This window comes from Madurella fahalii, assembly GCF_045866475.1.
Source record: "Madurella fahalii IFM 68171 DNA, scaffold_2, whole genome shotgun sequence".
Lineage (NCBI taxonomy): Eukaryota > Fungi > Ascomycota > Sordariomycetes > Sordariales > Madurella > Madurella fahalii.
In genome coordinates, this window is record NW_027263972.1 from 7,682,311 (window position 1) to 7,702,784 (window position 20,474).

A 20,474-nucleotide genomic window follows, 5' to 3' on the forward strand; every position below is an offset into this window, starting at 1 on the left:
TGAGTTGTCCAGCGAGGAAGAGAGGAGAGGAGACAGGCCAGTCAAGCTCATTATATCCTCGAGCCTCTGCCCTCTCTCCTTCCTTCCTCGGTTCCATCGAGGACGAATGTCGTACCCGGATCGACGGGGTCGTGGCGCCATGGGGCAACTTGCGGCCTTCGATCCTCAACTGATGAGCCGCGTGGTGCCAACATCGCCCGCCCGCGATACGACGGCTCCTTCCATTGTGTCGTCATAGCCCGGCGGAAGCGGGCAGTCACACTCTGTCATCGTCCGAGCCGACAGGCCGCCATCCTAACCTAAGCTGAATCCGTCACTGCACGCTTTAAAAATGGAATGCGTCGTGAGGCTCGTGATCTGAACGAGAAGGCAGGCGGTGGGCGAGAACCCACCGCGCATGCCGGTTACACGATGCGGACACCGCTTACATAGTGGTTTTCCTTCGTATTCCACAGTGGTCAGTGAGTGGAGCGCACAGGTGCAACTCTGCTGTCGAGGATCGGCACTTGAACACCTCGTATTCCCACGGTTAATTCACCAACTGTGCCACTTTCGATGCAGCACAAAGCAGACCCGCTGGGAGCTGGCACCACATGCAAAGCAGGCGCCGCGCACAGAGTGATCCCGGAGCTGCGGGGCCGGAGCTGCCGTGGGGCTGTCAAACATCTAATTTGGAACCGAGTCCCGGCAACTGCCCCACTGAACCGTGATGGCAGGACTGAGGCTGACAGTTCCTCGTTGGGGCGCTGCGATAAGAAGGCCCGAGTTCCAACTCCCAGTCCGAGCTGAGCGATTCCTTCCCGATGATTCGATATCGTCCTTGTTTCCCGGGATAGCAGGCGCGGTTAGAAAGCTTCCTCTCTAGGCTTCACTGCTCGTCAAATCCTCCCGTCTCCAGCGAGCACCGACGGAGCCGAGACTCGCTGTCTGGATTGTTAACTTCCGAGTTAACGTTGCTCTTTGATCACATAACACCACATTAGCTTTGTGCCTGCCAGCCACTTCCTAGGGCAACGCATTGGACGATGCCATCTCCGCCCATGTAGAGTGACTGCTCTTACCTTTGCATTGGCGGACTGCACCCGACATTTACGTTCCACGACCGCACCAATCGAAGTTCATTAGAAGAACACCAACGGGCACCTTCTAGGCCACGAAAGTACCTGATCCTTCACGGTGGTGGCATTATCATGCAGCTGTGTTTCTTGCTCAACTGCTCGGCTCTCGTCAGAGTCAACCATACGACGTCCGCCTACAAGTGGTGTGCATAGTTTCATCCGTATTGTTCGCTCGGCCATGGTCATCTTCACCAACCAAGAGCTATCGTGTGGTGAGTATACTTGATGTGCTGTTGTCATTCCTGGCTATGTAGCGCGGAATGGTTGTCAATTAGCAGATGTAAAACTGCTGCTGTGGGAACATGCTGATGGAAAACCCGAGCACCGGCTTGGAGCCAGCCGTTCCGCCGGGATCAACTACAAGTCGACGACCCTTGTCAAGGGCGTCCATATTTACGAACTACGCTACGTTTGGTTTACACTACGTTCGGTTGCTGATGCTGCGTCTTTCTAACCAAGCCCGAACGCTCCGAACCTCAAAATGTCCAAAACTCCGCCGGGACCCTATACAGAGCTAACTTGCTTCATGCAAACGATATAACGCGGTAAACGTCAGCGATCCCATGCCAGCCCACAAGAGCGGCTCCACTGGATCAGACAGCTTCCCAGTCCATGGCATCCACCATAAACTCCCACTGATCCTCCTCCCCAACACCGACGCCCCTATCAACCACCCGCGTGGCTTCTCCGGTCGTATCCATGTCGGTTCCACCCCCATGCTCCGCACTGCCACGCACAAACTGCTCCGCAACTCGATAGGCGTCATCAAACCCTCTAAAAATGACCTCTAGCATCTTCTCGAGATCATATGTCTCCAGCGGGGCGGCGATCTTCTTCGTGTGCCACTCCCGGTCCGGCCCCGCCGGCGACATGTCTCGTTTGTCACCCCCCTCGGGCCCCTCATCATCATCATTCCCAGCCGTCTTCCACCGATTCCTTAGATCCTTAGCCCTCCCCAGCCGCTGACGCACATCCCCCGTCCCGAGCGTCCCATGTAGTGGGTTATCCTCCTGATCCAGCGCCGCGAGGACGTTGGCGTGATATCGGTGGTGGCGTCTGTCCCTCCAGGCGCTCGCCGCCAGGCCTCCGGCCGCTCTTGCATTGCCACTGTGGCCTGGGAGGGTCGGTGGCTGGTGTCCCCTGGGGATGTCCACGCCAAACACGCCTAGGAGGTGCACCAGCGCCCGCTCGATGAGCATGTAGTATTCGAAAAAGTCCAGCTTGAACATCAACTCGGCTTCTGACACCACCGCCGGGTCCTTGCCCACCCGGTCGATCGCGAGGTTGTAGCCTTGGGCGAGGAAAGGGAGCTTCCATTGTAACCGGCGGATGATCTTGGTGTAGCGCGCGAGTTCGTTTTTAGCATGGGAAGATGGGGATTTCCCGATGCTACGGTCGCCGCTAGAGCGGTGAGAGGTAGTGGAGCGAGCGTGGGCGGGGTCAGGGAGGTTGCTGTCGCCATCACGGCCCCCGTCGATCGGGGCGGGAGTAACCGTCAAGTGCGAGCGTCCGGAGTTCGCGATGCCGCGGGCCGTTGACTGTCGAGGCCAGGGCGCATGTCTTGAGTTTGCGAGCCCGCCTGGCATTCTTGGGGATATACTGGGAAACGATAATTGCGGATCGTCCGACCGTTCCGTATGTTGTATCGTAGAGGTCGGTCGGGGAGCCGAGACGCGGATTCGAAGCGGGAGTGGTGTTATATAAGACTCGAACAGCCTCGCGATTCTCTACCGTCACGGCCTTGCGCACTCTTGTCAGTCGCCTCAGATGCGAGACAACTGGATCATGGTCAGTGGCAGGCTAGAGAGAGACAATAGTCGAGTGCGTTGTTCATCGGGGAAACAATGCCACGCGTTGGGTTTGACAAAGCATCCTCTTTGTTGTCGGGTCAATTGTTTCTATCGAGCCATCAGCAATGCAACACATTACACGTCGCATTCCTGTCACTCCTAGGCTGCAAGGCGTCTTAAACTCCCGGTTCCACCCGGGTCTACATGGTGTCTTCTTCTTCACATCCCAAGCAAAGCCTGAGACTGCAATGAAAAAAGAGTTTCGCGTCGCCTGGAGGCAGTGTAATACCAGGGACACTGTGGCAGACGACCATGGGCAAGCCCAGAGGGAAGTCCGCCGAATGACAAAAATTGGAATAATCACGATTCTACTCCGTAGAGCAGTTTCAGAGATTAAACTGAAAAGAACAGATACTACACTTGATCTAAGCCAAAAGGCAAAGAGAGCTAAAGAAAAAAAAGAAGAAAAGGAATGGAAAAGACGGGAGAGAAGCGACTGTAATATACTTCTCTCACATGGTCTGTGCACGTCTGCAATTTTTCGAGCGCCTGCAAATCATCCGTGCACGGGCTGCACAGCGGCTGTGACCTCACCTTGGCCCGGCTATTAGCCTCACCGTAAACCCTTTCATGCCCATCGCCGGTGGCGCCTGAGGCAGTGTAACTCGCTTTGTCCCGTGTTGTCCCGATCAGGATATGGCGCGGGGAAAACCACATCGGGTCACGCTCTCCCTGAGCAAAGAGTCAGCCACGGTGTGTTTCATCGCAGAGTTCAGTTGCGCTTTGCGTCTCGTGAGCGCTGTCGATCAACAAATGAGACGTGCCGTCGCCTAAGCACCTTCCCAGCCACCAAGGGCGATCCGTCTTGAATCCTTGGGCTGGTGGTATTGACGTCAACGCGCACTGAACAGAAAGCCCGAGGCCGATGGCCAACAGGAGTCATCGGCCAAGCCCCCAGCCTCAAAACTCAAATTCGACCCCGAGGCAGCTTAGAGCCGGGGGGGGGGGGGGGAGACGGGGCCTCGCTCTTCCGGTCGGCCTCCACTCCTCCGTGTTAGTTGCTGGCACACTCGGCAGCTATCGGCACGGTATGCTCCGACTCATGCTCAGAGCTTCGCGGTTGCAACCATGGCATTCAATATCGACCTGCCAACGCGAGCAGACAAGTCCCATGAGTATGGCACTGTGGTTCATTTAAATGACAAAAGCGTGTCGATCCTAGGTAATCAGACACTGACCTGACCAAACTCGGGTTCTTTGTCAACAATACAAACACATATATATACTCCACGAACCGTCAAGGCGTTCTCCTCATCCTCAGCATTAGCAAGGAGCTTGTGTACAAACAATCCGGATACTGCCAACCTTCATGACGCATGAGTGCGACGTCCTCATCGTGGGTGCGGGACCAGTGGGCACCGCCCTTGCCCTAGAGCTCGCGCTCCACCACGTCTCCTTCCGCATCATTGACCAAGCACCAGTACGAAGTGACAAAAGCCGGTCGCTCGTCGTTCAACCCCGTACCTTGGAACTCCTGAACCGACATGGGGCGGTCGATACGCTTATCCATCGAGGCCGCAGCATTCATGGTGGTTCAATGTACGTCGGGAAGCAAGCCGCAGTTGGCTTCGACCTTGACAATCTCGGCATTATGGGCACCAAATTCCCCCTCCCTCTTAACGTATCCCAAGCCGAGACCGAAAGGTTTCTGGAAGAGTGCCTCTCAAAGTACGACATCTCTGTCCAGCGTCCCTTCACCGCCACCGAGATCGTCCAAGACAAAGATGGCGTCACCACGACGCTCAAGACCCCTGACGGAAAGGTCGATATCATCCGCGCCAAGTACGTCGTCGGCTGCGACGGCGCCCACAGCGTGGTTCGCAAGGCTGCCAACCTCACGTTTAAAGGCGCCCCCTACCCGCAAGACTTTATCCTCTGCGACGTGCACCTGCGTGACTCCAACCTCCTACAAGACCACATCGGGCTGCACCTAGGGTCCAAGGGTGTCCTCGCTCTCTTCCCTTTCGACAACGAAATCATTCGCCTCGTCGCATCGGGCTACCAAATCACTCCCGACACAAAAGGCGAGCCCACCCTGGAACAATTCCAGACCTACTTCACCGCCACCACCCCGCCGGGGTCAGGCACCCTCTACGACCCGATATGGATAGCCCGCTTCCGCCTTCACCACCGGGGCGTCAACCGCTACCGCGACGGGCGCCTCTTCGTTGCCGGAGACGCCGCGCACATCCACTCCCCGGCGGGCGGCCAGGGCATGAACGCCGGCATCCAGGACGCCATCAACCTGGGCTGGAAACTCGCGCTCGCCCTGGAGCTCCTCCGGGACAACGGCAACAAGTCCACCTCTTCCCCCTCCGCTGCACGCGCGGAAGCCCTGCTCGATTCGTACGACGCCGAGCGCCACCCCATCGGCAGAGCCCTCCTCAAGAGGACGGACCGCATATTCAGCTTCGTCTCGACGGCCAACCCCTTCTACGTTCCGATCCGTAACTTCGTCGTCAGGTACGTCATGCCAATCCTGGCGCGCAGCGCGAAGCGCCGCCACTCGTTCTACCAGTTCATATCCGAGTTGGGCATCACGTACCGCGGGAGCAGCAAGATCGTGGGGACGGCCAAGGGGTTCCGGGGCCCCGTGCGCGGCGGGGATCGGCTGCCTGATGGCAGGTTGTTGTTGAGGGTGGAGGGGGCCGAGGCGGCGCGGGAGACGACTTTGCATCGGGTTTGCGTGGGCCGGGCGCATCACTTTTTGCTCTTTGCTGCTGGTGCGGAGGCTGGTGGTTCCTCTGCCGGGAAAGCCCCGGACAAAGACCAGCTCGTGGCTGCCGGAGAGGAGGTGATGAGGGCTTTCGGCAGTGAAATTCAGGTTCATTACATCCAAACTGGGGGTGTCCGGCTGAGCTCGCGTGCTGCTGAGTGGTATACAGATCCGGAAGGCAGTTTGCATGGGCGGTTTGGATTCGGGTGCCCCGGCTATGTGCTCGTCAGGCCGGACGGGTACATTGCGCATATTGGCCCCCTGGCCAAGCTGGATCAGTTGATTTCGTTCCTGAAGTGATGAGAGTTTTGTGGGTTGAATGGGTTCGGCTGCGTTGACGTTCACCTCCCTCGCAGATTTCAGCTTAGCGTTGGTTTGAAACTCGATTGAAGTACAATACGTGTCTAAAGATTGCCCGACGGTACCTGGATATATTATAAGTCTGGATTGGTCCTATCTCTACTCGCTGTTTTTTACCTCTTTTCAATGCGCTAATTACTTGTAACGTGGAAGCAGCTAGCGATTCAATTTACCATCTCAAATTGCATGCGTTAAGTTTACTTCATAAACTAGAAATCTTATCATAGACCGCGTCTTGAAGCCCCAGACGTTTTTGACACATGCAGAGCATTCTTGCTCAAAATTACAGGCGGTTCGCGACTCTTGAACTTTTGCCAAGGTAAGAGAAACTGTACTCGGAACCAGACCCGCTGTATGTCCTGTAGTCCGCATTAGCGGCTGAAGTGTCAAAACCCATCGGTGGGCCCTGCCTCCTTGGTTGCGACGTCTTTCCAAGTTTCTAAAACCGTACCTTCTCCTGTCTGCGCCTCATTCCTGCCTGTCACGTTATTCCTCCCAAAAGAAAAAAAAAGGGGGAACAGACAACGGATTTTTTTAACAAGACGCGCACGCTGCAAGCGGCAGGCAAGCCGGGCCTTAGTCATACCTTATTTAAGTGCTTGTCCTGCTCGGACTCACGATCGGAGCATTCGGCTTCGGTGCTTTGATTCTTCAGGTAAGCACCGGCCCGATCCTCATTGGGCACTTCCGCTTCCACATCCTCCGGGCACTTTTGACAGAATCTCAGGATTTTGCCCTTTCGGAGATAAGCTTGCAAGGCGTAATTGGTCCTCTGCCGTACACGCGTACTGCTGCCGCTCGCATCCGCGTGCTTAACAAGTCTCAGTCGCCGACATGGGTACGCTCTTCGAAACCAACCCGGCTCTCATCCAGGGCCATGCCAAGACCACGGACTGGGCGTGTCCGGCCCAGGGAGAGACGCCACTAGTCCTCATCCATGACGGTGGTGGCACGACGTACTCCTACCACCTTCTCGGCGACCTCGGACGCCCGGTCTACGGCATTTTCAATCCTAGCTACGAGACCGGCAGGGAGTGGGAGGGTGGCATCCCGGAGATGGCGCGGTACTACCTGGCCCTCATCAAGTCGGTCGTTCCAAAAGGCAAGATCATCATCGGCGGCTGGTCGCTGGGCGGGCTGCTCTCCCTCGAGGTGGCGCATCTCATCGCAGTTGACCCGGAGAACACGTTAGATCTGCTAGGGATCGTCATGGTGGACTCGGTTTGCCCAATCGTCGTGACCGCCCCCCTAGTGCCCATTGTCCCGCGAACAATACAATGGAGCGATCACACAAAGCAGGAGACACGGGATCGAGTGTTGCGCTGTTTCGACATGGCAAGGGAGATGGTCATGGAGTGGGAGATGCCCCGGTGGGCGGACGAGGAACCGGTTACCAAGGAACAGGAGAACAAAAACGGCGAGGTCAAGACAACCCGCAACATCGGCCAGAGGAAGACCGCTTCGGCTGGCCCACGGCCCCCACGGGTGATACTGCTCCGGGCTATGGAGGCAGTGCCGGCACAAGGCGGAATCACCGCAGTGGACACCCACCGCGGGGACCGACTGCTCGGATGGGAGCAATACCGAAAGGGCTTAGTTACGATGGTGATGGACGTTCCTGGGCATCACTACAGCATCTTCGAACTCGAGAATGTGGACGCCGCGACCGAGGCGATCAACAAGGCTTGCCTCGAGCTCGAGGCCTGAAGCAACCGCCGTGCCTTCTGTCTTCTCTCACGGGGGCCCATTTTAGAGCAGGGGTTTCTTTTGCGTCATTGCATCATTTGCAGCATTGGTCGTCTTGCTGACCCTAGCATCGATGGTTTTGAACAACGACATAACGGGGTTAGAGAGAACCGAATGGATTTGTTAACGTGTTGATAGAATAGACGATGTGCTTTCAAGAATATACCCACAGTGCTGACAGCTTGCCCAGTCCGTGATGTTTCTGGCAAACGCCATGGTGCGTCTCCCCGTCAAGGGCAACGAAACGAAGGAATGTGTCCGTAAGCATCGAACCAGTACCTAGCGGCAGGCACCAAGGAGCATGACAACCCCTGTGCAGCTAGATGCCGGCTGGGGAATACCTGCACACCACGACCGGGATCAGAGCGAGCAGCACGGCACAACACTGGAGTAACATCACCAATGCCATGTAGCGCAAGCATTCAAATCCCCCACCCGAGCGTGCCATCGCCATGATGCTCTATACAACATGAGACGGACCACGCCACTACATTCAGAACGAGATACAGGGGTCAAACTGAGCTGCGTCACAGGGTCAAAGGTCGTCGATAGAGCAACCGCCACGCCGACACTCTAACCATTGACCATCAGCATGTGACATCGTCCATTGAACTGGGTCGGCAGAAGGGACCCTGTTGCAAACAGCTACCAAATCGGAAGAGAGAAAGAAGTATCCGTTATCGCCTTGACCCTGCTGTTCCAGCGCTACAAACAGTGAAAGAATGTTACCTAGCTAGGGGCTACTATGACCCAGCGAATAGGTATTGTAATGTCCCTATGCTGGTGCCTACAGACGCACGTAGTCTGGGGTAAATGGTAAGAGGTAATGAGAGCTTGGTAGAGGACCTTCCATTCCCCGGCTAGTCAGTACTAGTGAGTGCATCACATTGGGTGGATCGGAGTCCGTGTGGGCCAGAGAGCAATCCTTCTGGGGAGATCATCGACAGGATCAGTGGTCAGTAAATTTGTAATTTATTTTGCAGCACTAGCCTTCGTTTGACCGCCCTTCTTCCAGAAACCTTTTGCTGGTCGCTGTGGTCTTGCGCCACAACACCACGCCCTCTGCACGCCACATCATGAATGTGCCATATCATTACTCAGGCTGCACTGCACCATACACTTTATGGGTGCGCAGGCACCGAGTACTGCACGATGCCGTTCCCTTTAGCTGAAGAGGCATAATTAATCGGTGTCTAGAAACTACAAGTAGAGAGGTCTAAAAGAAGTATGCCCATCGCGGCGGTTCCACTTGAAGGGACACGATGGATTTTCTTGGCAACGACCATGGAGACAAGAGAGCAAATAGCGAAAAACACGGAACGTCCTACTTTGGAAGGTCAGATAGGGTTGGTTAGAACTTGCACTAGTAGCCAAAGCCAACCACCGAGGATCGACCGTGATGTTGATAGACGCGGCAACGGTGATTGGGATGGCCAGGGAGGACTGGCTACTCCGTAACGTAGTTCGACGGTTCGCATTCAGCCCGTGCTCGGCAGAGAAGAAACTTGAATCACGAGAGACGCCAAGTATAAGAATCCGTGACCCCCTCCCTTCTAGACCATTATATTCATCATCACCATCATCACTACCAATACGACTTCCTCCTCGTTGCCAACTCCATCACCAGCCATCATAATTTGCAGCTCTCTAGCATCCTCGCCGTTTTCACCCTGGCCGCGGCGTCAGCCCATGCTGCCCTCAACCTCGCCCCCAACCACGAGGCCGCTGTCGAGCTCAAGGAGGCCTGCGCTGCCCTGAACGAGGTCACCAGCAACTCCGGCGTCGAGAAGCGCGCCTGCGGCTGGGGCAGCTGCGACGGCTGCTATGAGCGGTACGGGTACTGCGTTGGCTGCAACCGGGGCCAAGCTCTGCCCTGCATTAATTGGTAGGTTTATTTGGAGAAATCAACTCCTTGACTCTCTGCATTTCTGCAAGATGCTACGTATCTGAACATGGGAGGCTAACGAATTATGATTTCCAGCATGGCATACTGCGAGGACAACTGCTGCTAAGCGTGGCCATTCGGCCTTATTGGCGCTAGAGTTGAGCTATGATCCTAGTGCTCTAGGATCATATCTGTAACTTAAAAAGGGAGAGGGGAAGGGATATAGCCACATGGGGTCTCTGCCGAGTCTCCAGTTCTTCGCAATACTAGTTCGGCATGTCAAAACTGGCTTTAGCCACAGCTCCAGCATTATGCACGCTCGTGTGATTGCCCTTCGTGGCTTACTGGAGGTATACTCCCATTACTTCGCACAACAGGAATGATGTCCTCATCTACTGCTGCCCTGCTTCCTGGAGATGGTTTACTAGATAAGGTATACTATGCTAAATGCATATTGCATATGGGGCCAAGCCCCTAAACGTTGAACCTTAACTTGCGCTTATCAGAGCTCCTCAGCTCTAAACACCTCGCCCGCCGATCAACACAGAGCCACCGGAAATTCGCAGAAATGCTCTCAATCCAGTACCGCCAGGTCTCCTGGTCTACTGAGGTGCTCTTCAGGTGGCGTGTAGGCCGCATTTGGAAATATGTACACAAATCCTGACGTCATCCCGGGTCTTCCACGTCATATACAGTCAACCAATTTCAACATCACCGTCCATATAAAGGCATACAGCCAAACCCAACCAGAACATCAATCAATTAACATTTGGCTTTTATATATTGTTGTTGTTGGGAACTACTGCCCAGCATGTCGTTCAGCGAGATCCTACACCGGATTCTAGACTATTTGATGTCCTGGCTCTACCCGGTAAGATCTCTATCGAGAACAGGTTGGCTAATTAGAGAATTCCGGGTTCTAGCCGCTAACCGAGATGCTCTCCGTATTTAGAATGCTCAATGGGGATGGATGTCGTATGTCCGCAAAGTATGAAAGGCTCAGAAAACCCCTCCGCTCCTTTCACAGACTCACCTGCTAAACAAAACGCCAACTTAGACCGGCAAGTATGAGCGCGAGCAGCAACCGCTCTTGAAGAAATTGAAACTGCTGGCCCTCTTCAACCCCCTCCTAGAATGGATCGACACGACCCACGCGATGCGCCTCTACATACACTCCGAGTCGGTCGACCAGGGCAAGAAAGAAGGCACGGCCGAGTCCAAGAAGCAGATCCGGCAGTTCGTCGACACGTACCACATCAACATGGACGACTTCGAGCCGTCCGACATCGACAAGTACGCGTCGTTTGAGGACTTCTTCCAGCGGGCGCACCGGCCGGGCGCCCGCCCGGTCCACGAAGCCGACGACGCGTCCCGGGCCTGCTGCGTCGCCGACTCGCGCGTCGTCGCGTACGAGTCGGTCGCCGAGTCGGCCCGCCTCTGGATCAAGGGCAGCGACTTCTCCATCACCAACCTTGTCATGGACACCGTCCTGGGCCCCCGCTTCGCCGACGGCCCCGTCGCCAGCTTCCGCCTGTCGCCCCAGGACTACCACCGCTACCACTCCCCCGTTACCGGCACGGTTAAGCTCTTCCGGAGCGTCCCCGGGGATTATTACCAGGTGGACGCGCTCGCGCTGCGCAGCAAAGTCAACATCCTGACCCGCAACAGGCGGGAGTACGTGGTGATTGAGACCGAGGCGTTTGGGGACGTGCTGTTTGTGGCGATTGGTGCCACCGACGTTGGTTCTGTCAAGTAAGTATCGGCTCCGGGGCTCGTTGTTTGTCGGGAGCTGCGGGATGCTAACCACGGGGTTTTGTTTCCTCTCTGCAGGATTCATAGCCGCTTCCAGGAACAGGGTGCGCCTATCAAGAAGGGGGAAGAACTGGGGATCTTCCAGTTCGGTGGGTCTTCGATCATCGTGGCGTTCCAGAAAGGCAGAATCCAGTTTGACCAGGACCTGCTTGATCACAGCAAGCAGCGGGTTCAGGTGGCGGTCGAGGTGGGGATGAGCTTGGGTCATGCCACGGCTCGGTAAGGCGGCTACAGTTTGTATTACTACACTCTACGTAGTTGCGGCTCTCGTGGGTAGAGAAATGCATGGGCTGCCTGCGCCGCATAGCTGCACTGGGGGACGCACATATTTCTGGGACCATGACATAAGCTGAATTTGCCAAGGGTTTAAGCTAGGGTTCTTGGAAGTTAATATAAAAATATCAATTAGAGCGTTACACCGGATATGGCGTTGTAAGGGAGCTCGGTTTCTTTGGACTGAGACAGCTGCGGTGGTGAATAGGGAGCGGGAGCTGCTCACATTACTTGACTCCCTGGGCAAGCCCAACAATCCGGGCCATGGCTGAGGTTCCTTCAAGAGACCAACAGAGCTTATTCATACGAACAACACCGTACGTTTGGCCATGACCATGGTCGTTTGACTGAACATTAAAAGATCTCATTACATGCATGCCCAACACAGAACCTTTGAACCCGTTTATACCTGCCAACACCTACGCATCACACTCTCTAGGAGATGACTGAGCAGACAGCCCGACAGTCTGTCACCCCTCCATCTTTACATCTGCCCCACCATCCGCCTTCACCTTGTTCATATTCTTGAGCAGGTAGCTCCGCTTAAAGTATTCGTTAGGGTGCACAATCGTCTCGAGCTGCGCGGCCGTCATGACGCCCTCGTCCTTCGCCCGCTTCAGCTCCGCTTTGTGGACGTGCTCAAACACACTGCATACCTAGGAGTCAGTGGCCGTATGCCAATAACAGAAGATGGAAGGAAGTGGAGGGGATCACATACCGATTACACGCCATATGGAACTTCTGGCCCTCCTTGTCCTGCCTAACTCCCTCCAGCACCGCACGGTCATTCACCCCTGTCGCCTGGAGCAGCGCCGCCAGATTCTCCATGTTAAAATGCCTGTACGGGCAGCCGTGGGCCTCGCCGGGGCCGGGGGCATGCTCGGTCAGGATCTTCTGGCAGCTGTAAGGGCTGTACCCTCCGCTCCGCCGGTTCGAGTCGCCGCCCACGTCTCCGTACACGTGCCGCACGTTGTAGCGGTACTCCTTGTTGAACGTGTCGTCGGTGATCTTGTGGAAACTCGACCGCCAGAAGATGAGACACTCCTCTAGGTTCAGCCCGATGCCCTTGAGGAAGAGCGTGTACTGCAGCCGACCAAAGTGCTTGAGGTGCGCGTCGCGCCGCAGGGACCGGTGCAGGTGCGCCATGCACATCGGGTAGTGCTGCGAGAGGTTGTCGATGTTGCGCGCCGACATCTCGGCGCCCTCGATCGCGGCTCCCGTGCCGACGTAGCTCGCGTCGGGCGCGACAAAGTTCTTGGAGAGGTGGTTGAGGATGGGCTTCAGGCGGTCGTCTTCGTCCAGCCGGGGCAGCGCCCGGGCTGTGAGCTCCAACGCCCGCTCCAGCCGCGCAGTAAACTCGTTGAGCACCATGCTCTGCTGCTCCCTTCCCGGAACATATGCCTTGCCCGCCTTGACAAAGACCTTCCGACTGTCAATCAAGTCCGGCACCCTCACCCAGTCCACCTTGCACCAGTCCTCATCCATCACCTGCTGCATCCGCCTCCTCGAATCAAACCCCACCGTAGTCGCTAGCTGGGGCGCGAGCTCGCGCTTCTCGTCCTCCGAGACAACCTCCCAGTCGAGGTTGAGGGTGCGCACAAAGGCGGCGCGCTCGCGCGTATCGTCACCCTGAAAGCGCAGGCGGAACAGCATCGTCTCGACGCGGGTGAAGCGGCGGCGCAGGTCCTCGGTCGACGCGAACGCCAGGCGCAGGATGAAATGGCTGTAGTGGTCCTTTTGGCGCTGGGCAGCCAGTTGCGAGTGGCCCGAGCTGCTCGCGTCGAGCGGGAGGTACTTGTCGAGAAGCGGCTTCATGTGCGCGGCCGTCTCGGCGGGCGTCTTGTTGCGAAAGGAGCACGCTTCGAGCTCGGCGAGGACTGCGTGGCGGGGCGGCGTATTAGCATTTTGAACGGTGTCAAACTACGGTTCGCACATTGTGCCGTGACATACTCCGTAACCTGTCGATCGCCCATTGTTCAAACTGTTCGAGCGTGATGTCTGCGGTTGGCGGGGTGGAGTAGAAGTTTAGGCGGTGCGGGTACTGCGTCTCCTTGTATAAGGGCTCGGCAAACTGCTTCTTGCGGTGGTCGACGACATTTCGCTTCTTGACGTCGATGCGGTTCATGATGGCTGGTGCCCGGTCGGTGATTTCATAGAGGTAGCGGTTGCCGTGGGAGGGGAGTTCTTGCGGGTGGCTTACGGAGCAGAGACAATCCGTTCAGACGCGTCGAGACGCGCTTCGTGCCGAAACAATTAAAGATTGTCCCGCGAGCGCGTGGTGGGGGCGACCGAATACAACCCTAACCCTGTATTACCCCTGGACTAGGGTACTTGCAACATGCGGGCATTCTCCGTCAATTCCAAGCCTTACGAAGAACAAGAAAGTTGCCAATCCAAAGAATTCGTTTATTCCGCGCCTTCATCGAGACCATACGCCTAGATCCTTGATTGGATGCACCGACGGGTAGTCCTTTTCGGGCGCAATGTTCTTCCCGTCTCCGCAATCATGATCGTGACTCCTATCATCTTGGAACTGGATCCTGACATTGCGCCGCCCAAGTACTCTCGGCGGAATTAGGTGCCGTGTTCTAGCTGCGTGAAGTGAATTCCTAATCTCTTCGCCCCCAAACTCCATAGATTATGGCATGAATTATTTTTAGACATTGCTTTGAAGCTTGAACCTAGTTTCATCTTGTGTTCCTCGCACCTGACCAATCCAGGAATATGATAGACTAGCACTGCGGTGCTGGAGCCGAGAAGCCAATCTCAGTACTTAACAACTGTGTGCTTCAGCAGCGCATGTATCGCTTTCGACCATTCCCATATGTCAAACGATGGCTTTAGAGCACTGTCAGGACCGTCCCGGCCCGGCCCTCTTGCAGGTTTTGCTCCCAGATATGTACTCCGGGTGGCTAGATCCGGACTTGCGTGAAGATGACGAACCGCTGCCCCCGGTGATCGTACTGGCATGACTGGTAGTCCATGTTGCCTCGAGATCCCCGTGGTCATGACGGCGTGCCTGCATCGTCTCTACTGGATGTTTGGCGCTTTTGGAGATTTCTTTGCCGGCTCGGCTATTTGCTTGTATGCTGTGCCTGCACCGCATGTCCCGGGCCGTTTCCCGTGATTCTCTGCTGGCCGTTGCTTCGATGGCTCGTCTGCCGGACTTCTCCGTCTGCGCTGGATATCTCTGAGTGTGAGGGGCTTATTTGGTGGCTTCCTTGTCAGTTTGCCTGTCGGCCTGCCGTTGACTGGCCTGTTGGTTTGCCAGTTCTCTTCCGTAATTAGCACCTTGGATTACTTCGGGGAGTCCATTGGTGGCTCCCGTGTCGGTGGTTCATCTGCCGGTGCGCTCACATTGGGAGGCGCCGTGCCCGGTGGCTCTCCCCAGGCCATGTAACCCTGGAGCTTCCACAACAGCATTTGCAGCTTGACGGTCGCTTGCCTACCCAGAAGGAATAGCGAGCCGTCACTCAAGAGCTGAGACTCCCGCTTCAACCGGGCTGTGTGCGCCTCACCCAGCAGGACCATCAGATTGTGGACTGCAAGCTTCCCCCCGAACTTGACACCCTCAATAGTCATCATTGACAATCTAGGCGGAGGACTTTCGGGTTCTGAGTCTGGGGGAGCCCCTTCCTGCCGACCTAGAAACAGGAGGCACCCCCTGTGCTTGAGCTCCTTCACGCTGTCCCAGGTCTCGCACTTGACGAGATACTTTTTCCGGTTTTCCTTCTCGGATGTGGTGGCGAAATGGAGCAGTGATTCAACGACACGTCGCCGCATTAGTTCTAAGAGGACCGCATCCATGTCGCTGCGCCATGAGGTTCGGTTCAATACCGACGAGAGACGCGACTGCCCGTGGTCGCTCATGCGGAAGAGTCTCTTGTAGGCATCGTGATAGGGGGAATCCCCACGTTGCAGTTCCTGGAAGAGTAGCTGGCGAGAGAGGACGTATGCCGATGGCCCCGTCTTGATGCCTTGGGGGGGCTCGGCGGTCGCACTCGGAGTTCCTGGTGCTTTTGACTCGAGGTCCTGGGGTACAAACCAGGGCTGGTGTGTGTCTGGGTGCGCAACGAGAGCAAAGCGCTCGAAGAAGTAGTTGGGAAGCGTCGAACAAGAAATGGGGCACCTCCGAGGAGGTGTTGCCAACGCCCGGGCTGTGGGCGGGTGAGTGTTTTGTCTTCAATCAACAGGCGAGAGGAGATATTACCGTAGGGATTCCTGGCCAGCTGGCGCTGAAACTTGGTGCTCTTGAACGGGGAATGGGCCGGTTTGGGCTTTGTGAATCTCTCCCTGGCTTCGTGGAACGATGGGTCCATCAACGGAGAGAGTGGCAAAGCGCCATTAGGGGTTTTGACGGTCCTTGATCCGCTGTCGATTTGTACATGTGATAATTCTGCTTCGGAGCTCTCGACTTGTTTGTTTGCGCTGGCGTGAAATTTTCGAGCAACCGCCGATTTCCATGGCGGACGGCAAGCCCGGAAAACCGACGGCCTAAGGCATACACTACTCAAGGCCTCCATGCAAGCTCAATCTCTTTCCTTGCCGACCGGGTGCATTGTTAAAAGCGAGTCCAAGAAACTCCGGATTTTGAAAGAGAGTAGTGAATGATCCAGTGACCGAGTCCGTGCACGGCGGTCCCCGGTCAATTTACGGTGGATTGAATAAGTAATGTAGGAACGTAACAATCGTCTTGAACCGCGGTCAACGGATACATGGTGGTCTCCGAGGGGGATCCATCTCTCTGTCCTATTAATCAGGTATACAAGTCCGGGAAACTAGCGAGTGAGAGATCTGATGTCTGCAAGGCGTGTGGAACCTGTGATGTATCGCCTTGGGGCTTTGGTACTGTACTATGATACTGTAGTGTACATGTACAGTACATACTTGGCTTCTGTCCGTCTCTTGGCGTCAGTGCCAAGCGCGGGAGCTCACAGGCCTTAGCAGAACCGCACATCGTCCCGAACCTCATCACAAACCATCGGCAACTGGCTCGAGCGTGCTCAGCCCAGAACAACCATGAATTTCCAACACACCGCATCTCGCCTTCTACGGAGGATAGGCGCGCCGCAATGTCGCCGTTTCTCCAAACTCAGCGCGTCACCGGGCCTGATGCCCCCCACAGGCAGCATTCCGATGCCCTACATCACCGAGGTCACAGTACGTCTCTCCAATCGCCTCCTCCGTGACCCTACTGACAAGATAGGCGGGCGGTTGGCGGACATGTAAGTTCTAGATGTCCCGTGTCTCTGGGATCCTAATTGGCGCTGACCTTGCGGTACAGCCGACATATTCTCCAAGCTGCTGCAGGTGAGTGAACGCGACCGTCGCAGCCCTCGCGCGGCGAGTCTGACTTGACCAGGAACGGATAGTATGTCTTAACGGGTCAATTGACGACACCGTATCGGCGTCGATAGTAGCCCAGCTGCTGTGGCTCGAATCCGACAACCCTGACAAGCCCATCACCATGTACATCAACTCGCCCGGCGGCGAGGTGAGCTCTGGTCTCGCTATCTACGACACCATGACTTATATCAAATCGCCCGTCTCGACAGTATGTGTTGGCGGTGCCGCTTCCATGGCCGCCATCCTTCTCATCGGCGGTGAGCCCGGCAAGAGATACGCGCTACCGCACAGCTCCATCATGGTGCACCAGCCGCTAGGCGGGACTCGCGGTCAGGCGGCCGACATCTTGATCTACGCCAACCAGATCCAAAGGATACGGGAGCAGATCAACAAGATTGTGCAGGGTCATATCAACAAGTCGTTCGGCTATGACAAGTACGATATGCAGGCCATAAATGACATGATGGAGCGCGACAAGTACTTGACAGCTGAAGAAGCGAAGGAACACGGCATAGTGGACGAGATATTACACCAAAGAGCTAAAGATGATGGCAAGTCCGGATCTGCTGGCACAAGCCAGGTGAAGCCATGATGCCGGATCCGGGAAGACGTCGAATTCGTGTGGGCAGAGTTGGCGAGGAGGGGCGGCATTGAGAATCCACCCTGTCGATGGCGGCGGTGAGCCCGTTTCTCAGGACAACCCCGCTGGCCGCGTGATACCAGTAGAATCTGGTAACAAGAAGTCGATCCCGCGATTTCGGTCTCAAGCGGGGAGACTGCGCCATAGCTTCGCGGAAATCGCGAGCACCGCGTACCATCTAATCTCCCGCGACAGCATCTGGGACTCTGCCTCGCGGAGCTTTGCAATGGATTCGCTATCTAAACAAGTGGGGAAGAATCACTGAGTTGTATGTTGTTTTGGTCGTTTCCATTGCGCCCCAGATTTCACTTGCGCCCATTGTACCGTTCTGCGGGACACTGAGTCGAGACGGAATGCGCGGACTCAAAACATCTTTGGCATTGAGTGTGCCCTTAATTGGCGTGAGATATCATTACACGAAGGCATAACGAGGCACCTCCGTATGGTAGAAGAGAAGCGGCTCCAATGCCAAGTTCAGCTTCTAACACAGCAAAATCCCCATGGTGGCGGACCAATCGGGGGGCTTGTATTTCGACGCGGCTAAGGCAAGGCGGGGATCTCTGTCCCTGTGACTTGCACCTCAGCAACTGGAATTTTTACCCTCCGACTTCGCCCAAAATGTTCGACTCACACTTGAACAACAGGACAACTCATCCTGTCAGACCCCCGGGGAGAATCAGTTGACAGGTCATTGTGATTCTGAAACGAATCAGGAAATCCGACACGCCGCTGGACAGCCAATTGATCTTTCTGTCTTTGTTTTTTGCAGTGGTGCTAGCTTCCTCCGATCCCGTCCCTGAGGATGCTGTCACCGTCTCTCCTGCGCGCTGGGGCTCCCAGAGCTCTGGCCGCAAGCCGTGCGCTGCCACTGAGATATCACTTGTATGTTCGGCCTGGACAAGTGCTCCTCCCCTTGCGGATCCAAGCTAAATCCTCCATCTAGCCGGCTCCTCTCGACCACTCCCCGCCGCTATGCCGACGAGAAGCTTAACAAGGTGTCGGCCGCAATCACACAGCCCAAGTCGCAGGGCGCCTCGCAGGCCATGCTCTATGGGACGGGCATGACCGAGGAGGACATGTCGAAAGCACAAGTAGGCATCTCGTCCGTCTGGTACGAGGGCAACCCGTGCAACATGCATCTCCTCGACCTCTCGGCCCTGGTGCGCGAAAGCGTTGCCAAGGCCGGCCTCATCCCCATGCGCTTCAATACCATTGGCGTCTCGGACGGCATTAGCATGGGTACCACGGGCATGCGCTACAGCTTGCAGAGCAGAGAGATCATCGCCGACAGCATCGAGACGGTCATGCAGGGGCAGTGGTACGACGCCAACATCTCGCTCCCGGGCTGCGACAAGAACATGCCTGGTGTGTTGATCGCCATGGGCCGCGTCAACAGGCCTAGCATCATGGTGTATGGCGGCACCATCAAGCCGGGCTGCAACATGCAGGGCCAGCCGATAGATATCGTGAGCGCCTTCCAGTCGTACGGGCAGTACATCGCCGGCGAGATCGACGAGAAGCAGCGCTTCGATATCATTCGAAACGCTTGCCCTGGCGGTGGCGCCTGCGGTGGCATGTACACTGCCAACACCATGGCAACTGCCATCGAGACGCTCGGCATGACCCTCCCCGGTAGCAGCAGCTTCCCGGCCGAGGACCCGAGCAAGAAGGCCGAGTGCGAGAGCGTCGGCGAAGCCATCAAGAACCTCCTCAGGGAGGACATTCGGCCCAAGGACATCCTGACACGCCAGGCGTTCGAGGACGCCATGGTCGTCGTCAACATCCTCGGTGGCAGCACCAACGCTGTGCTGCACCTGATTGCCATTGCCGATTCTGTTGGCGTCAAGCTCACCATCGACGACTTCCAGGCCGTCTCGGACAGGACTCCCTTCCTGGCCGACCTGAAGCCCTCTGGCAAGTACGTCATGGAGGATCTGTGCAAGATCGGCGGCACCCCCGCCTTACTTAAATTCCTGCTCAAGGAGGGCGTCATTGACGGCTCGGGCATTACGGTCACGGGCAAGACGTTGAAGCAGAACGTGGAGAACCTCCCCGGCTTCCCCGATGAGCAGCCCATCATCCGGCCGATGAGCAACCCCATCAAGCCCAGCGGCCACATCCAGATCCTGCGCGGCTCTCTAGCCCCCGGCGGCTCGGTCGGCAAGATCACGGGCAAGGAGGGCCTGCGCTTCGAGGGCACCGCCAAGGTCTACGACTACGAGGACGCCTTCATTGAGGCGCTCGAGCGCGGCGAGATCAAGAAGGGTGAGAAGACGGTCGTCGTCATCCGGTACGAGGGCCCCAAGGGCGGCCCGGGCATGCCCGAGATGCTCAAGCCCAGCTCCGCCATCATGGGTGCGGGCCTCGGCCAGGACGTCGCCCTCATCACCGACGGCCGCTTCTCCGGCGGCAGCCACGGCTTCTTGATTGGCCACATCGTGCCCGAGGCTATGGAGGGCGGCCCCATCGGTCTGGTCAAGGACGGCGACAAGATCGTCATTGACGCCGAGAAGCGCGTGCTTGATCTGGAGGTGCCGGCTGGGGAGCTTGAGAAGAGGAGGAAAGAGTGGAAGGCGCCCGAACCCAAGGTCAAGAAGGGTACGCTAAACAAGTACGCCAGGCTGGTCAGCAACGCGAGCGAAGGGTGCGTGACGGACAGAGCTTGAAGAGTCACAGTTAAGGTGGGGGCTCTTGATCTGAAGGTTCCTGGAATGTTTATTGCTTATAT

At 56.4% G+C, this 20,474-nt stretch overlaps 9 protein-coding genes across 9 annotated transcripts; 6 read left to right on the forward strand and 3 right to left on the reverse strand.

Moving 5' to 3' along the window:
- Positions 1-1,711: 1,711 nt before the first annotated feature.
- On the reverse strand, positions 1,712-2,704 carry MFIFM68171_05036 (uncharacterized protein; the record flags this gene model as incomplete). Its single annotated transcript, XM_071060456.1, has 1 exon — positions 1,712-2,704. The coding sequence occupies one exon, from the start codon at positions 2,702-2,704 to the stop codon at positions 1,712-1,714; it is 993 nt and encodes a 330-aa protein (XP_070916557.1).
- Positions 2,705-4,277: 1,573 nt separating this feature from the next.
- MFIFM68171_05037 (uncharacterized protein) lies at positions 4,278-5,984 on the forward strand (the record flags this gene model as incomplete). Its single annotated transcript, XM_071060457.1, has 1 exon — positions 4,278-5,984. The coding sequence occupies one exon, from the start codon at positions 4,278-4,280 to the stop codon at positions 5,982-5,984; it is 1,707 nt and encodes a 568-aa protein (XP_070916558.1).
- An 894-nt stretch (positions 5,985-6,878) lies between these two features.
- Positions 6,879-7,751, forward strand: MFIFM68171_05038 (uncharacterized protein; the record flags this gene model as incomplete). Its single annotated transcript, XM_071060458.1, has 1 exon — positions 6,879-7,751. One exon carries the CDS (start codon positions 6,879-6,881, stop codon positions 7,749-7,751), a length of 873 nt encoding a protein of 290 aa, XP_070916559.1.
- A 1,323-nt stretch (positions 7,752-9,074) lies between these two features.
- MFIFM68171_05039 (uncharacterized protein) lies at positions 9,075-9,802 on the forward strand (the record flags this gene model as incomplete). Its single annotated transcript, XM_071060459.1, has 3 exons — positions 9,075-9,126; positions 9,348-9,675; positions 9,772-9,802. The coding sequence occupies 3 exons, from the start codon at positions 9,075-9,077 to the stop codon at positions 9,800-9,802; spliced, it is 411 nt and encodes a 136-aa protein (XP_070916560.1).
- Positions 9,803-10,486: 684 nt separating this feature from the next.
- MFIFM68171_05040 (uncharacterized protein) lies at positions 10,487-11,710 on the forward strand (the record flags this gene model as incomplete). The annotated part of the gene is made up of 4 exons (XM_071060460.1): positions 10,487-10,546; positions 10,628-10,663; positions 10,733-11,427; positions 11,506-11,710. The coding sequence occupies 4 exons, from the start codon at positions 10,487-10,489 to the stop codon at positions 11,708-11,710; spliced, it is 996 nt and encodes a 331-aa protein (XP_070916561.1).
- A 520-nt stretch (positions 11,711-12,230) lies between these two features.
- On the reverse strand, positions 12,231-13,885 carry PRI2 (DNA primase subunit pri2; the record flags this gene model as incomplete). The annotated part of the gene is made up of 3 exons (XM_071060461.1): positions 12,231-12,408; positions 12,479-13,637; positions 13,711-13,885. 3 exons carry the CDS (start codon positions 13,883-13,885, stop codon positions 12,231-12,233), a joined length of 1,512 nt encoding a protein of 503 aa, XP_070916562.1.
- A 1,172-nt stretch (positions 13,886-15,057) lies between these two features.
- Positions 15,058-16,079, reverse strand: MFIFM68171_05042 (uncharacterized protein; the record flags this gene model as incomplete). Its single annotated transcript, XM_071060462.1, has 2 exons — positions 15,058-15,917; positions 15,971-16,079. 2 exons carry the CDS (start codon positions 16,077-16,079, stop codon positions 15,058-15,060), a joined length of 969 nt encoding a protein of 322 aa, XP_070916563.1.
- Positions 16,080-16,779: 700 nt separating this feature from the next.
- Positions 16,780-17,698, forward strand: MFIFM68171_05043 (uncharacterized protein; the record flags this gene model as incomplete). The annotated part of the gene is made up of 4 exons (XM_071060463.1): positions 16,780-16,920; positions 16,967-16,985; positions 17,045-17,070; positions 17,123-17,698. The coding sequence occupies 4 exons, from the start codon at positions 16,780-16,782 to the stop codon at positions 17,696-17,698; spliced, it is 762 nt and encodes a 253-aa protein (XP_070916564.1).
- Positions 17,699-18,548: 850 nt separating this feature from the next.
- On the forward strand, positions 18,549-20,412 carry ILV3 (dihydroxy-acid dehydratase ilv3; the record flags this gene model as incomplete). Its single annotated transcript, XM_071060464.1, has 2 exons — positions 18,549-18,628; positions 18,690-20,412. The coding sequence occupies 2 exons, from the start codon at positions 18,549-18,551 to the stop codon at positions 20,410-20,412; spliced, it is 1,803 nt and encodes a 600-aa protein (XP_070916565.1).
- Positions 20,413-20,474: the final 62 nt, after the last annotated feature.